The sequence below is a fragment of the Leptonotus elevatus genome, chromosome 6 (assembly GCF_054856555.1).
Source record: "Leptonotus elevatus isolate MCC_2025b chromosome 6, RoL_Lele_1.0, whole genome shotgun sequence".
Lineage (NCBI taxonomy): Eukaryota > Metazoa > Chordata > Actinopteri > Syngnathiformes > Syngnathidae > Leptonotus > Leptonotus elevatus.
Genome location: NC_141244.1, coordinates 18,916,636 through 18,932,807, shown reverse-complemented (window position 1 = coordinate 18,932,807; position 16,172 = coordinate 18,916,636). Strand labels below are relative to the sequence as shown.

The following is a 16,172-nucleotide window of genomic DNA, read 5'->3' as shown; positions in this document are numbered from 1 at the left end:
AAAGAGAAAACATTATTAAAAATTTGGAGCGTCAGGCGATTAAAATTTGTAATCATAATTAATTGCATGACTTCACTAGTTAACTCACAATTAATCACAAATTTTATATCTGTTCTAAATGTACAATTTAAAAAAATCGAGTATTTCATGCTCTTGTTAACAAAAATGGAAACAAATGTTAAACTAATAGAAATAGTTTAAATTAATTTTTGACATCTATAGCCGTGAATGAGTTAAAGAGGAAGCCACATCAAAAATGTTCTTTATAGTAATATGATCTATGCGCCCCGTTAGCCTAAACACGGCATTCTGATTAACGTTGCAATTGTGGACTATGAATTAAAAAGAAACATCCACCTGTTTAATCCATCTCAAAGGGCGGCCATTTTGCCACTTGCTGTCAACTGAAAATGACATCACACTGCCTAATGTCTTAGTTAGCGAATGTCAAATGACCATGATGTTAATTTCAGTTGACAGCAAGTGGCAAAATGGCCGCCCTGAGATGGCAAATGGGATTTTTGCAGTTTAATTGATAATCCACAAATGCAATACTAATCAGAATTTACACGCGTGAGGCCGCATAGAACACATTATTAAAAACATTTTTTTTTGACTTGACCTCACCTTTAACTGTGTTTTTTTTTTAAGTTGAAAATGTTTTACAATGACAACCACAGATCATTTGTAAAACTTTAGTACTATTTCTTTAAAAAAAAGTCTTGAAGTGTCTTGTTAGCCATTGTGAGTCGCGCGTACGTGACGGCGAGAAAAAGTTGTTTTATCGGGCACAAGTGACAAAGACGAGTGGCAGAAATAATATTGATGGTGACGGCGGGAAACATCATCAGTTATCCGCCAGGAGACTCGCAAACGATCATCTGTCACGCAAACGACCTCAAAGGAAAACACCGCGTGGCGCGCATTCATGATTTTGTGATGCTGATGCACAAACGAATGGAGGATTTCATATCAAAACCAGATTTGATTTGGTTGAAAGTGTTCCCATTGAACCAGTTCTGACAATCAAGTGTGCTTTAAAGTGTTCTTTCATTCATCTTGCTAACCGACTCACTTGATTTAGCATGTTAATGTATATAAATATTTTATGGAATTATTTTAATCTCAATCCTGTACTGTATTTATTTTTGCCGTAAAAATCTGAAATGTACGCAGCTATTTTTATTCATCTAAAGTTGGTGTATATTTTCAATTTGTTGAATTTTTTTATAATTAAAAATTAATTACAAATGAATAATTATGTTTTCATTTTATTATCTTTTCATTAATTGTATTATATTTAATTCATCAATTAATTAATTAATTAATTAATGTTGAAATATTTGTAAATTTAAATCTGGCCTTTAAATGAATGCACATATTTTGCAGAATTATGTAACATGACTCAACCAAATGTATGCAAAAATTTAATTTTAAAAACCACCTTGGTGAGTTGAAATTTAGTATTTAAATTCTAAAATTTATGCAAATGATTGATGTTTTTTTTTCTTGGATTAAGGTCTAACATAAATTTAGCATTAAAAACTTGAAATTTAAACAAATATGTGGCATAGTTTTGCCCAAGTTAACCCCATAAGTCATCGAAATCATCCTTACTTTATGCAAATATTTTAAGCAAATTTGACTTGTGTTAACCAACTCAATTGCACATGAATTCATGCACATATTTTACAGAACTATTTTATTTGTGTCAGTCAACTCAGTCTTGTCAAGTTAGCATTTAAAATCATGAAATATGTGACCTAACTCAAGTCATTTAAATATTGAATTTGAAAACTTACACTCATATTTGCCACCGCCGTGTCATGCTGCAAGTCAAATCGACCCATTTGAAACATCGATTGGATAACATTTATACTCTTGGCCTTATTTATTTAATATGCATTATTGTATTTTTGCTAACAAAACAAAGCGGGTCACATTGAGCCATCAGGAAACATGAATTTAAACAGCGAATTACTGCAATGACGTTCATTAGTTTTATCGTAAAGCATTCTGTGTTTAGCTTTGCATTTGAGTCCTCCCTCTCCTTTTTTTAATTGCATTTCTCACACGCTGTAAAAAAGAAAAGAAAAAAAGAAAGTCAATGCCCCTTGCAATAAAAAGTGTCGTTATCGCCTGCAATGGAACATTTTATTGCTCAAGCTTGCTTGGACACTTCATTTGCATTTACATTTAACGCGGCCACGTTCACCAGCAGAAAGTCTATTTAAGGCTGCTTTAATAATATTCCAGGTTTTTTTCCAGTAGTGCGGCGGCGTCCCGGGCGGGCGGGACAAGAGCAGATAACGCACACGCGCGCACACACAGAGAAGTCCTGGCCGCTTGTTGGACAAACTCAACGCTATCTGCACGCCGCCGAGCCGGGAGATAACTCACGGACGCCGCCGTGCTTTCAAGATAAACAAGTGCCGCCACATTCTATATAGACGCACACGCACTCACACACACACCATCTTGAATAGAAGTACTGGGATGCGCAAGACAGAGTGTGTGTGTCACTTTTCATTGGCCTCAATGCTGCAGTGCAAGTGAGTGCGATTGCAAATGCGTGCGAATGGAGCACAGATAGCGGGCAAGCTCCAATGCAATATTTACTGACTCCTATATTGTATACGATACTGTGTTGACGTCACATTCGGCAAATGTTTAGTTAAATTGAAAAGAAGTCATCATACTGATTAATATCGCATTTGTGGAACGTGAATTAAGCAATAAAATCCACCCGTTTTCATCCGCCGGCGGCCATTTTGCTACTTACTGTCGACTGAAAATGACATCACAGTGCGAACATCACATGATTAAACCTAGAAAACAGGTGAGCGGTCGTTACGTTATCCAGTCAAGTCTGAGTTTAGAGTGTGCGAGTGTTTGACGGTTTATAATTACCATAACATCTATGCTACCTTCTGTTAGCCTTGTTGTTAGCATTAAGCTAGTAGACTATACGATGCTATTTTTACATCACATTTGGCAAATGTTTAATTAGATTGAAAATAAGTCATCATACTGATTAATATCGCATTTGTGGAACGTGAATTAAGCAGAAAAATCCACCCGTTTTCATCCGCTGCCGGCCATTTTGCTACTTACTGTCGACTGAAAATGACATCACAGTGCGAGCATCACATGATTAAACCTAGAAAACAGGTGAGCGGTCGTTACGTTATCCAGTCAAGTCTGAATTTAGAGTGTGCGAGTGTTTGACGGTTTATAATTACCATAACATCTATGCTAGCTTCTGTTAGCCTTGTTGTTAGCATTAAGCTAGTAGCCTTCTAGTAGACAAAATGATATGGTTTGGCTGAATATTCTGGTGTTTAAATATACATTGTTTAATTCTATTTTGTGTTTTACAAAGGGTTTAGGAACTCTCATTTTGAATTTTCTTTCCCAACACACTGATTAAGAGTTCTACGAGGGCAGTAGTAGGGAACCCTGGTCCTCAAAAGCCACTGCTCTGCCTGTTTTCCATGTCTCTCTCCACCAAACACACCTGATTCATGAACAAGATCTTTATCAGGTTTCTACGGAGCTTGTTGATTAGCTGATCATTTGAGTCAGCTGTGCTGGAGGAGGGAGACACGGAAAACAGGTGGGATAGTGGTTCTCGAGGACCAGGGTTCGCTATCCCTGTACTCGGGTTTGAGGGGTTTCTATTAAATGGTTTCATTCACAGCTAAGGTTATAGGACTTCGAGTGAAGCTTTGGGAAGTTCCTCAAAGGTCTAGTTTACGGACTCCCATTAAAGATTTTGTTTGCCAACTGAGGTCGGACTCCTAAAAAGGTCCAAGGCATTAAGTGTCACAGAGATTTTTAGGGGCTACCATTAAGGGTTTAGCTCAGCCCCCAAATGAGGTTTTAAGGGATTTCATCAAGGGTTTTAGTCCCCAAGTAAGGTTTTAGGACTTTGGGCAGTTCCAGAAACGTTTTATGACTTCTAAGGTTTTAGGACTCCTACTAAGGCTAAGGCTTTGGGGGAGTTCCAGAAGGTTTGAGGAGTTTCCATTCAAGGTTTAGAACTCCTAGTAAGGTTGTGGAGTTCCACCATTGTTTTTAGACTCCTAATAATGTTTTATGACTCCTACTGAGACTTTGGAGAATGCCATAAACGTTTTACTCCAAAGGTGTTAGAACCCCTACTAAGGTTTTGCCTACCCAAAACCACGAAGGTTTTAGACGATTCCATTAATGGTTTAAGTCCCCCTGATAAAGTGTTAGGGATTAAGGGTTTTTGTCCCCCACTAACGTTTTAGGACTTCCACTAAGGCTTTGGGGAGTACCAGATTTTATGGGGGCTTCCATTAACTCCTACAAAGGTTATAGAACTCGTCAGATTGTTTTAGGACTCATACTGAGACTTTGGAGAATGCCATAAAGGTTTTTACTCCAAAGGCGTTAGAACCCCTACTAACGTTTTGTCTACCCAAAACCACGAAGGTTTTAGACAAATCCATTAATGGTTTAGGTCCCTCCGATAAGGTGTTAGGGACTTTCGTTAAGGGGTTTTGTCCCCTACTAACGTTTTAGGACTTCCACTAAGGCTTTGGCGAGTACCAGAGGGTTTTATGGGGGCTTCAATAAACTCCTACAAAGGTTATAGAACTCCTCAGATTGTTTTAGGACTCCGACTGAGACTTTGGAGAATGCCATAAAGGTTTTTACTCCAAAGGCGTTAGAACCCCTACTAACGTTTTGTCTACCCAAAACCACGAAGGTTTTAGACAAATCCATTAATGGTTTAGGTCCCTCCGATAAGGTGTTAGGGACTTTCGTTAAGGGGTTTTGTCCCCTACTAACGTTTTAGGACTTCCACTAAGGCTTTGGCGAGTACCAGAGGGTTTTATGGGGGCTTCAATAAACTCCTACAAAGGTTATAGAACTCCTCAGATTGTTTTAGGACTCCGACTGAGACTTTGGAGAATGCCATAAAGGTTTTTACTCCAAAGGCGTTAGAATCCCGACTCAGGTTTTGCCTACCCAAAACCACGAAGGTTTTAGACAAATCCATTAATGGTTTAGGTCCCTCTGATAAGGTGTTAGGGACTTTCATTAAGGGGTTTTGTCCCCTACTAACGTTTTAGGACTTCCACTAAGGCTTTGGCGAGTACCAGAGGGTTTTATGGGGGCTTCAATAAACTCCTACAAAGGTTATAGAACTCCTCAGATTGTTTTAGGACTCCGACTGAGACTTTGGAGAATGCCATAAAGGTTTTTACTCCAAAGGCGTTAGAACCCCTACTAACGTTTTGTCTACCCAAAACCACGAAGGTTTTAGACAAATCCATTAATGGTTTAGGTCCCTCCGATAAGGTGTTAGGGACTTTCGTTAAGGGGTTTTGTCCCCTACTAACGTTTTAGGACTTCCACTAAGGCTTTGGCGAGTACCAGAGGGTTTTATGGGGGCTTCAATAAACTCCTACAAAGGTTATAGAACTCCTCAGATTGTTTTAGGACTCCGACTGAGACTTTGGAGAATGCCATAAAGGTTTTTACTCCAAAGGCGTTAGAATCCCGACTCAGGTTTTGCCTACCCAAAACCACGAAGGTTTTAGACAAATCCATTAATGGTTTAGGTCCCTCTGATAAGGTGTTAGGGACTTTCATTAAGGGGTTTTGTCCCCTACTAACGTTTTAGGACTTCCACTAAGGCTTTGGCGAGTACCAGAGGGTTTTATGGGGGCTTCAATAAACTCCTACAAAGGTTCTAGAACTCCTCAGATTGTTTTAGGACTCCTACTGAGACTTTGGAGAATGCCATAAAGGTTTTTACTCCAAAAGGCGTTAGAACCCCGACTAAGGTTTTGCCTACCCAAAACCACGAAGGTTTTAGACGATTCCATTAATGGTTTAGGTTCCCCCTGCTAATGTTTAGAGACTTCCTGAATTTTGAGAGAGTTACACTCAGTTTGCAGGAGCTTGCAGGCCCCCACCAAGTGTTTGGGTGTAGCTGTTGCATCAAAGTGCTACCCGAGGGTGTCGGAGATGAGGACAAATCAGAGTGTCAGGAAATCACAGGTGGACGTGCCTTATCTCCAGAGGAGTCGGGGGGGGCACAATTGCCAGCGTGACCTCACACTCATGATATGTGAGTGGAACCGGTTTGAAGATGAGGACCAAGAAACGAGCCTGCACTTTTTTTTTGGGGAGGTAGCCACGGGAGAAAACGCATTAATCGGACTTTTTTCCACACCAGCTTCAAAGAGGTTTGGGAGGTTCCCGTGGGGGGGGGAACGTGATCACCACGGGAACATGTGATGTGTGTGTGTTATGAAGCCGTACTTTGTGTTCTTCATATTGAGAAACGGCAAGTGTCGGTTGGTCCTGACTTGGCAGCACTTCTTCAGGAGTTTAGGATGCGGCAATCAGTGAGTTTTCAGCGGCGGTGTGTGGCATTAAAGGAGGGCGGCGGCATGTACGGTTGGGGGGGATAAGGAGAGGGGGGGTAAATGATTAGCGAGTTTAGCCAGCTGTGAAATTGAGTTTATGCTTTTCAAGACGGCAAATTCAATTGGATAATGGGAATGAAGTTGTAGAGAATAATTAATAGTAATTGACTTCTTTCCATCACTATGCAAATTAAACACTGATAACGCCGCGGGAGCTTTTTAAGTGAAGTTTTTACGCGGATTACGGCCGCTGTTCTCCGCCGATTGCTTTGTTGACGCGTTCAGAGCAGGCGGGACGGCGGGACGGCGGGGTGGCGAGGTTACCGGCGCACGCGGGATTAAAGCAATTGGCTTGTCACAAATCGTCAAGACAGACACTTTTTTTTTCTTTTTTACTTTCTCCCGCTGCGGCTGTTTTCTCCCCCCCCCCCCCAGCAAAACAGAAAATTTCCGATGATGCTGTACAATGTAGACTGTACAATCATGTTGATTTATTTCAGTACATTCTTTTACGCTGATTACAGTAACGACTGTTAAGTATGTTTTCGATCGGGGGAGATTTTTTAGGTTTTGCAATGTGCTGCACTTCCGCTATGGTTTTAGTACTTCTACTTAAGATTTAGGACTTAAATCAACATTTCTTGGAGCTTCCATTCATGGTTCCGGTCCTCAAGTAAGTGTTTGGGTGTAATAGTAATGAAAATCTATCTCGTTCACCATATCTGTGTCTAAGGGGTTTGCGACATTCACAAAGGTTTTAGGTCCTCGACTGTCCTAAACATATTGACATGACTGAAGTTTAAGACCCTCCACTAAGAAGTTAAGGACTTCAACAGTGCAAGTTTTCCGTAAAACGTCTCTACTTAAGTTTTAGTGCTTCCTTTAAAGGGTTAGTGACATTCTCTCAGAGTTAATGTTTACGTTGATGCCAGCTTTCAGCCACCCAATAAAGTTTAAGGAGTTCCTTTATTGGTTTAGGAAACGACCGCTTTGAGTTTCAGGGTTTCTACGAAGGTTTTAGGGTTTGCATTGAGGGGATAGAGGAAGCAATTCCTGAAAGGTTTGCGGTCTCGAAGTGAGGGTTTAGTTTTTTTTTAAGAGTTGAGGATTCTTAAGTTACTAAAAGATTAGCTTCCCCACTTGGCGTTTAGTCACCCTGTTAAGATTGTAATACTTCAATTAATTTGGGTTTATAGTCTAGCAATAAGACTTTCACGAATGATATAAAACTTGCACAAAAGGTTTTTAGGTTTTGGAGTGTCATTAAGGGACGCGCCAAAAAAAGATCCTGCATGGAAGATGTGAGGTGTCGTTTAACTCTGCTAATGTCACTTTACTGCGGCACTTAAAAGCAAAGTTAGCTTAGCATTAGCTACAAGAGGACGACATATTGGAGCTTTCATTTTGTCATGATTCGTTGAAGCTTAATTTGTTATTTGTCAATTGAAATTAAAGTTATCACAGCTGATAAAACGACACGCAGGACCTTTTAATGATGTCAATAAACTTGTTTAGTTCAAGTATTGTTTGTGTTTCCTGAATAAACGTTATCAAAGCTAACTTAGCATTTGTTCAGGCAACATCTAAACAGTGGTCATTTAATGAGGTCCAAAATGTACTTTGAAGTTTAATTTCTTTTTTTTTTTAATTAAAAGTTATCACAATTAGCTTTGGACCACGTTGGACCTTTACTGATGTCAGAAAACCTGATTAATAGAAGTCTATTTGTTTGCTCTGTTAAAATCAAAGTTATTACAGCTAGCTGAGCATTTGCTTAGGGAAAACTACACATTGGACCTTTAATGATGTCCAAAATCGGATTAGTAAAAGTCAGATTATTTATTCTTATTTTTAAAATCACAGATAGGTTAGCATTAGCATCCCAAAAACTACAGGTTTGTCTTTTAATGCTGTCAGAAACTCAATTATTTCAATTTTGAATGTATTTTTCCTCGATTAAAATGCTATCACAGCCATCATAGCATTAGCCTCGGGGAAAGAAATGGTCCTCATAATTTTAGCATTTGTTGTGGGGAAACTACACATAAGACATTTAAGTGTGTCCAAAATGACACTTTTTTTTTTTGCATCAAAGCCATCTTAGCATTATCTATGGGAAAACCACACATTAGTCCTATAATGGTGTAAAGACAATTCATCCTAATTGGATATGTCTTCTTGTCTCACTTAAAATTGTCAAGGCTAGCTTAGCGTTACCTGTGGAAAAATTACACACCGGTCCTTTAATTGTGTCCAAAACCTAACTGCAAGTCTATAAATGACTATCATTTGTCTTCAATTAAATTCAAGCTTGATAATTCTATTTAAGGGATTTTTTTCTCTGGATTATTTAAATTTTGATGCATTTTTCTCTCAATTTAAATCAACGTTATCATAGCTAGCTTTTAGAAAACGACATATTGGAGCCGAACACATTGATTATTTCAAGTCTGATCTGGTTTTCTTCACCCAAAAGGACCTCAGCGTGACTCCGTTTGAAGCAAAATGTTGCAAAAAGATGACTTACCAATGGGACCAAATCGGGAGTTAACAAATGCGGTAATTGCTCACCAGAGAGATGAGTGACAGCAGCAGAGCCCAGCAGCACCATGTGGTCGGCATGTTTTGACCGCCGAGCGTCAGCCCAGCCGTCGTCCTCTCTGATGTGGGGGTGGGGGGGAAAGCACCCACAAAATCTCCTGCTGACCCAACTTGAAATAAAGTACACGGCCCGAGTGAGCGGGAGGTGTCCCGAGGTCAAATGATGATGATGGTGGTGAGGGTCTTCTTGGTAGGGGGTAGTATGGATGTTGCGTTCAGAGGTGATGCTGCGCGGTTTGTACATGAGCGCGTCAGTGTGGAGAGGATGCTTTATACTCGCACGCAGGGATGCAGGATGGGTGTTGGGGGGGGGGGGGGATTCGGGGTCTTGGGGAGGGGTGAAGGACTTCTGAGAACTTTAGATGTTGTCAGGCTGCCCTCAAGTGGTGCTCGGCTGCACTGCAACTGATTTGGGGACAAGGAACGTCAGGAAAAATGCTCAAATGCTGCAATAATAGAAAATTAAAAACGTTAAAACATAAATAAATAAAATTCATGCACGTAAAAAAAAACCTGATATGGTAGAATGTGAATTGAATAGTATATATGGAATGTAAAATTTCAGAATAGACTCCATAAAATTCATACATACATACAATAATGTAAAAATAGAACACAATGGTGAATTTAAAAATATACAAATAATTAATAAAATAGGATATTAATTAAAATACAAAACAACAGATATTCGATATGTAAAAATATAAGAATTCAAAAAAATTGTGACTTATAAGTAATAGAATGCAAAGACAGTATTGTATATTATATTATCATATAACGATGCAAATATTTATTTAAAAAATAATCTATGTAAAAAAAATCGAAAATAACTATAAAAATAATTGTAATATTATATATATATATATATATATATATATATATATATATATATATATATATATATATATATATATATATATATATATATATATATATATATATATATATATATATATATATAGAGAGAGAGAGAGAGAGAGAGAGAGAGAGAGAGAGAAATAGAAAAACTAATCAAATTGACTCCATAAATAACTTAAACATCAATACACAAACCAGTGGAGACTCTGGAATAAAAATAAATACAAAAATAGAATGAAAGTAAAAATGAAATTGACTAATATGCATTTTGCTTCTTTTCTTATTCTACATATTTTTGATGCAACATATATGTATTTATTATGTACATACTGTATATTTTGTTTTCAATGTACAGTAAGCTATTGTATAAATATAGCTTTTCATGTATAAGGTTCAATCCCGTGACCTTTTTTTGTCCTTCTATGATGCTGCTCCTGCAAGTAAATCAATAAAGTCTTATCTTGTCTGCTATCTTATCTGAAAAAAAAAAAAACACCCATCATGAAAAAGCCAAATTAACATATCACAACAAAAACACAATTTTTGTTACAACTTAGCAATAATAAAGTTGTATACATAATCATTTTCAAGTGACATTTAAAAGCAATGATGTCATATATTAAATTTGTCATTCCGGTTGCGAGAGAAAACCTTTTAGATAAACAAACACAAAAGAAGAAGTGCAGTAAGAGCAAAGATACGAGGAAAGGTCAAAATCAATCTGCTAAATGGCAGCGCGTCGCACTCCGATGCAGCGCGATAGCATCTGTGCTAAGGCAAAAGGAGCTCTCGGCTGCATAAACCATCACGCTGCAACTCAATTAGCGTCACTTTAGCGCAAGGGGACATTTTGCCTTCTTTGGATAGCAGCAAAGAGCTAACGCAGATGTTGAGCCTGCGCTAGCCTTACAAAAATGGCACGTGAACATTTTGTTACATTTACGGCTTGATTCCTAAATGGATTCAATTATTGGTAATCAAAGTGGTAATTGGGTTATAAAATTTTGGACACACAAAAAAAAAAAATAGATATTGTAATTTGTTAAAACATACAGTACTCATCGAAATAAATGAAATGTAATTTTAAAAAAATTACTTTTTGCTTTAGTTCAATAGACATTGTGCTGCTCCTTGTTGGGTGCGAGCCTTGGCCACTTGGGGGCAGTATCATAGATACACTGTACAATGGAGACGGTCTTCAGCTGGTCATCAAGCCGCAGTAATATTAGCCATTCTACACAGAGTATAAAGAATATATGCCCGTGAGTATCGTTATATTATGTTTGCGTTGCGCCAACATTTGTGTTCAAATATCAATTGCTTAATTGGTTATAACACCGCGATGCCAATGCTATTCGTTAGCCCGTTTAATATGTTCATTTTGCATTATAAGTTATTTTGTGTAGAAATCTTTAGGATTTTTTTATTTAGCAATTTGGGTGGGGGGGGGGGGGTGACACGATATTAAGACTTTCCAGATGTTGTGCATTCCACATGAGCATTTACAAGACAAAAGATGGCAGACAATACAGTTAGCTTAGCATTAGCTTTAAAAAAATCACATACGGCTCCTTTAAAGAGCGACGTGAACATTTTAAATTAATGAAAATTTTATGCATTTTTGGGGGACAGCCCCCCCTCTTGAAATTCTACATAAAATAACCCATTAAGGCAAAGTGAAAAGATATTTAGAATATGTTTTGCAAATTTCTAAATGACCCAAAAAAACAATTTTTTTTTACTATTACAGGTAAGTGTCATTTTGAAGGCGAAAATGAATTGAATCGACATGACACGAAAGCTGTAACAAAAGTGAAGCACTATATCAGGCTTGCAGAATATTTTGCACTGCAAATCAACTTTTTCCAGCGCACATAAAAGACATATTGGACAAAATATGCTCGTGTGTTGTCACCGTGTCCTTATTTATTATCGCACTTTCTTTCCGCACACACAAACAACCTGTACAAAACAGACGAGCTTTTTTTCTTCTTTCGTCGTCTTCTTGCTCATTCTTTTTTTTTTTTCACCACAGAACTTGCATCAGGACAGCAAAAAATATCATACAGCCACTTTTGCAATATTCAAACTAAACATTTCCAGTGTAATACAAAATAAATGTACACGTACCTTTTAAGTTATTTTTCCTCTGCACGGAAAAGAAGAACATAAAAAAAGTTGCTTTTTGTTTTTACAAATCCAACAACGTAAACAAAGACTTTTTTTTATTTTTATTTTCCATCTCATAAATAATATTAAAGCTTATGTGGAAAAACACAAGAGTGTTCATTAGTGACCATTTTGTCAGTGACTGCATGTTAGTTGGACCCTTTCAAGTAGAAAAACTGCAAGTAATCATCAGTAAGGCAGATAAAAGAAAAGTTGGAAAAGAGATTGACGCGCAGGAGCGAAGAGTTATTGCATTTTCTGCCAATGAATAGCTTCAGGGCCTTTTGGTCGTTTATGGCAAGTCACCAAACTCCATACAAACAATGACAAATAGAAAAAGGTTTCATCATTTTGCATCCTTCATCTTGGATGTGTGCTAAAAGTTTGGTAGCAATCAGAAAAAAAGCTGCAGGAGGAGTTTGTTCTTGAAGGACCATGGAAATGGCCAAAATGGCCCTAAAATGGCTGCTTCAAACCAATATGGCAGACTTTCTGTGCATTTTGGGACATGACTTTTTTTGTGGGTTGACTCATGATAGACTTGGCCAAATGTCATGTTGCAATGTCAAACCAGTTTTCAGAGTTTCATTTTTCAAGATCAATAAGTTTGTCTTCAAAATGGCTGCTTCAAATCAAAATGTCTGACTTCCTGTGTTCCTAAATAAGGACAAAGATGTGTTGGAAATTTCATCAGGGCAGAAAGAAACGTATTACACCATATGACCTCTACAAACCACAAAAGGTACTTCTCTTTTTTTTTTTTTTTACTATTGAAAAAATCTATACATTTTTGATCATTATCTACAAAGGAGTATTAGGGCCTCACTGAAAAGAAAAAAATGTATACTATGAGAATGTCTCAAGAAAGTTGCATGTTTTCGAGAGAAAAGTAGCATTTTTGGGAGGAAACAAAATTGTATAGTGTAAGAGAAAAAGACAAAATGTGAGAGAAAAAAAAAGTCAAATGAGCATCTAATGTCACACCTATGAGGTGGAGGAATTATTTCGGCAAAGGAGAAGTGCTCGGTAACACTGATTTAGACAGATTTGTGAACAATAATTGAAAAAAAAGAAGTGAATTTTCTGTACACCGTTGATTTCAGCTCATGAAAAATAGGAGCAAGAATAAGTACTTATATTTTAATATTTTTGCTTGCTATGTGTTTTTTGGGGGAAAAAGGCATGAGCTTGAAAATGCTAAAAATGTTTAAAATTTATTTTCGAAGACAAAAAAAAATCAACAAGTTGTATTCTTTTAAGAATTTTTTTTCAAAGAAAAAAAAGCTAAATACGTTAAGCAAAATTAAAATTTACGTGTTTAAACATATAACATAATTATTATTATTACTTTTTTAAAGGCAAAATATTACGAGGATGAACTTGCTTTATTTTAGGGGGAAAAAAAGTTTTTTGTTTTTGTTTTTTAACAGAAAGAAAAGTTGCATTTTTGGGGAGCTAGATGGCAAGTCATTATGAAAATAAACTCATTTGTTTTTTCTTTATTTTCTTTATTATTTTGTGTTTATTTATTACTTATTATTTATTTATTTATGACTTCATATTTATGTATTTATTTATTACTTATCATTTATTTATTACTTATCATTTATTTATTACTTATCATTTATTTATTTATTACTTATTATTTCTCACCCCTGCAAATTATATATTCTCATTAAAAGGCAAAACAAAACATTGTTTTTTTCTTCACAAAAAGTAAGTTAATTACGCAGCAATCTGATTTGATCCTCGTCGCCCAATATATAGTCGATGTTTTTTCCCCCCAGTGTGGCCCTAAGACTCCTTCGCAAGTGAACCCCGCGTGTTTGCGTTGACCTTTTTTTTATTTAATTTTTTTCTAAAATCTTCTTCTTTTATGGCATCAGCAATCATGTGCTGCACTAATATAGTGCACGTTAGTGCCTGAAACACAGCCAGGGTGGAGGTGAGAGAGAGACAGAGAGGGGTGCAGTTTCCATGGCAACAGCTGCCCCAATCCAACAACAACCACAAAAGCGCAAGAGAGAGAGTGACGTCCCTCTTTTGTCCAGAGCAAGGATTCAGCGGAGGAAGGGATTCTAAACCCCTTTATGGAGATTTTCCTCCCCTTCATCCCCTTCTTTTTTTTTCTTTTTTTCTTTTTGGCAACGGATGATGCGACGTATCCCTTAAAGCCTCCAGAGGCGGCTCAAGTGGAAAAAAAAGTGTGTGTGTTGGGGGGGAAGTCTTGGTTGGGTGGGATGACAAAAAAAAAAGAAAAAAAAGAAGGCATTTGACTCAACACTTGCAGAGGTCATGAAGGCGGGAAAAAAATAAAAGTGTGAGTGGGGAGAGCACTTTTTGAAACAAAGAGACGTGCTCCAAGAGGATTTTCTGTCTCGCCTTCATGCTGTAAAAACAAACAAAAAAACAACAGAAAAAGCGTCCGGCGTGATTACATGTCCGTGTCGCCGTCGTAGGCCAGCGTCAGAGGTTTGAGGCGGTTGTTCTGCTGCTGCCTCGCTCGCTCCGGTCGCTTTGGCTTCTTGCTGCCGTTCGCACACACGGGAAACACACGTTAGGCTTAGAATTGAGGGAATGTGTCAAGAGGCGCTGTTGTATGACAAAGATCAAGGGTGTCAAATTCATTTTTGCGGCGGGCCACATTGCACTTACGACTGTGAAACCACGTGAATGTTTAATCATCTCATCGTATTATTACGTATACACAACACATTGATGGATTACTACTTTTGAAATCAAACATGAAGGATAATTGTTCAACTATTGTTGAGGTTACTGTAAACACAAAAACCTTGCAAAATTTCAACATTGCTATTTTTTCGATTTTTTTTTTTACACATGACAATTTGCAATTTTGGCAAAGAGGATCATGGAACATGGAAGTTGACATGATTTGCATTCCCGGGCCACATAAGAGAATGTGACGTGCCGGATCTGGCTCCCGGGCCTTGAGTTTGATACCTGTGACAGAGATATAATTACTTGACACAACATTAGGTACACCTGCACACTGGTGCTTGCCACTGTCCTTTCAACTTTTGGACTTTTCCTATAAATAATCCTGGAAAAAATGATGACTTCAACGTTAACCAAAATGGCACATTTCTAATATTTTTGTAATTTTTGTGTATGTATGTTATTATTATTATTCTATTTTTATTATATTGTATAGTATATTATTATATATATTTTTTATTATTGTATATATGTTGTCGATATTTTCACCTTTATTTTTTAAAGAGTTTTGGGGAGGAAAGAATTGATTGATTTTGATTGCTATAATTCTTATAAATGAATTTTTGTTTTGTTACAAATAAATCTAATATATTTACACTTACAAAACTTGTGATTGTTCTAATCTGCAAGTATTTGTGTCTATTGTTTTTGTATTTATTTTATTTTGTCTTTTTATTTTAAATATATATATGTTGGTAATTTTTATTTATTTATTTATAGTATTTGGTGTTTATTTGTCCACCCCCCCCCCCCCCCATCTACTATTATACTGTATATAGCCTTTTCATTATGGTTATATTACACCGATACATAGTAAGTCTCCAGACATGCCAATTAAAAGCAGATAACTCTAGTGTTAATCTTTTTGGATCCCATGAATGAGATTGTACAGTACTGGTGTACCTAATGAAGTGGACAATGAGTTGCTATTTCATCGAAGCCACAAATGTGACAATGCTGTCACCTGCTGGAGAATGGAATTTACGCATGACGATGAAGGGGAAGGCGATGAGTGCAATGGCATGACTCGGCCACGTGAGGGCAGCAAGGCAACATCTAGCTATCTATCTATGAAAATGTGTTTGTGTTTAAAAAGTATCTATCTATCTATGAAAATTTGTTTGTGTTTAAAAAAAAAAAGAAAAAAGATGCGATTATTCCTCACCTGCTCCAACGAGCTGACTGGCTTATCAGACGGACCGCGTGAGGGGAGGGGCTGCAGGCACTTGAGGAAGGCATGCTGGGAGAAGGGGCTTTCTTGGACAGGGGAGGAGGGGGGGGCCCCTTTTCATTAGCTGCCGCTGCTCTGAGCCAGCTCTTGGCAGTCGGGACAGGTGTACACCATCTCGTGGGCGTTCTGCTGCCCCGTCCACACCGCCCCCCCGTTGGCGTGGC

At 37.6% G+C, this 16,172-nt stretch overlaps 2 protein-coding genes across 2 annotated transcripts in view; both read right to left on the bottom strand.

Annotated features, from left to right (window-relative positions):
* LOC147172465 (neurexophilin-1) overlaps positions 1-9,047 on the bottom strand; it is a 29,683-nt gene extending 20,636 nt beyond the window's left edge. Inside the window, exon 1 of the mRNA XM_086078355.1 lies at positions 8,982-9,047. Coding sequence (XP_085934481.1) covers positions 8,982-9,032 — 51 coding nt within the window. The 5' untranslated portion in view covers positions 9,033-9,047. The remainder of the gene's footprint in view (positions 1-8,981) is intronic.
* Positions 9,048-11,770: 2,723 nt separating this feature from the next.
* thsd7ab (thrombospondin, type I, domain containing 7Ab) overlaps positions 11,771-16,172 on the bottom strand; it is a 101,734-nt gene continuing 97,332 nt past the window's right edge. The window contains exon 29 of the mRNA XM_086078258.1: positions 11,771-14,566. Coding sequence (XP_085934384.1) covers positions 14,473-14,566 — 94 coding nt within the window. The 3' untranslated portion in view covers positions 11,771-14,472. The remainder of the gene's footprint in view (positions 14,567-16,172) is intronic.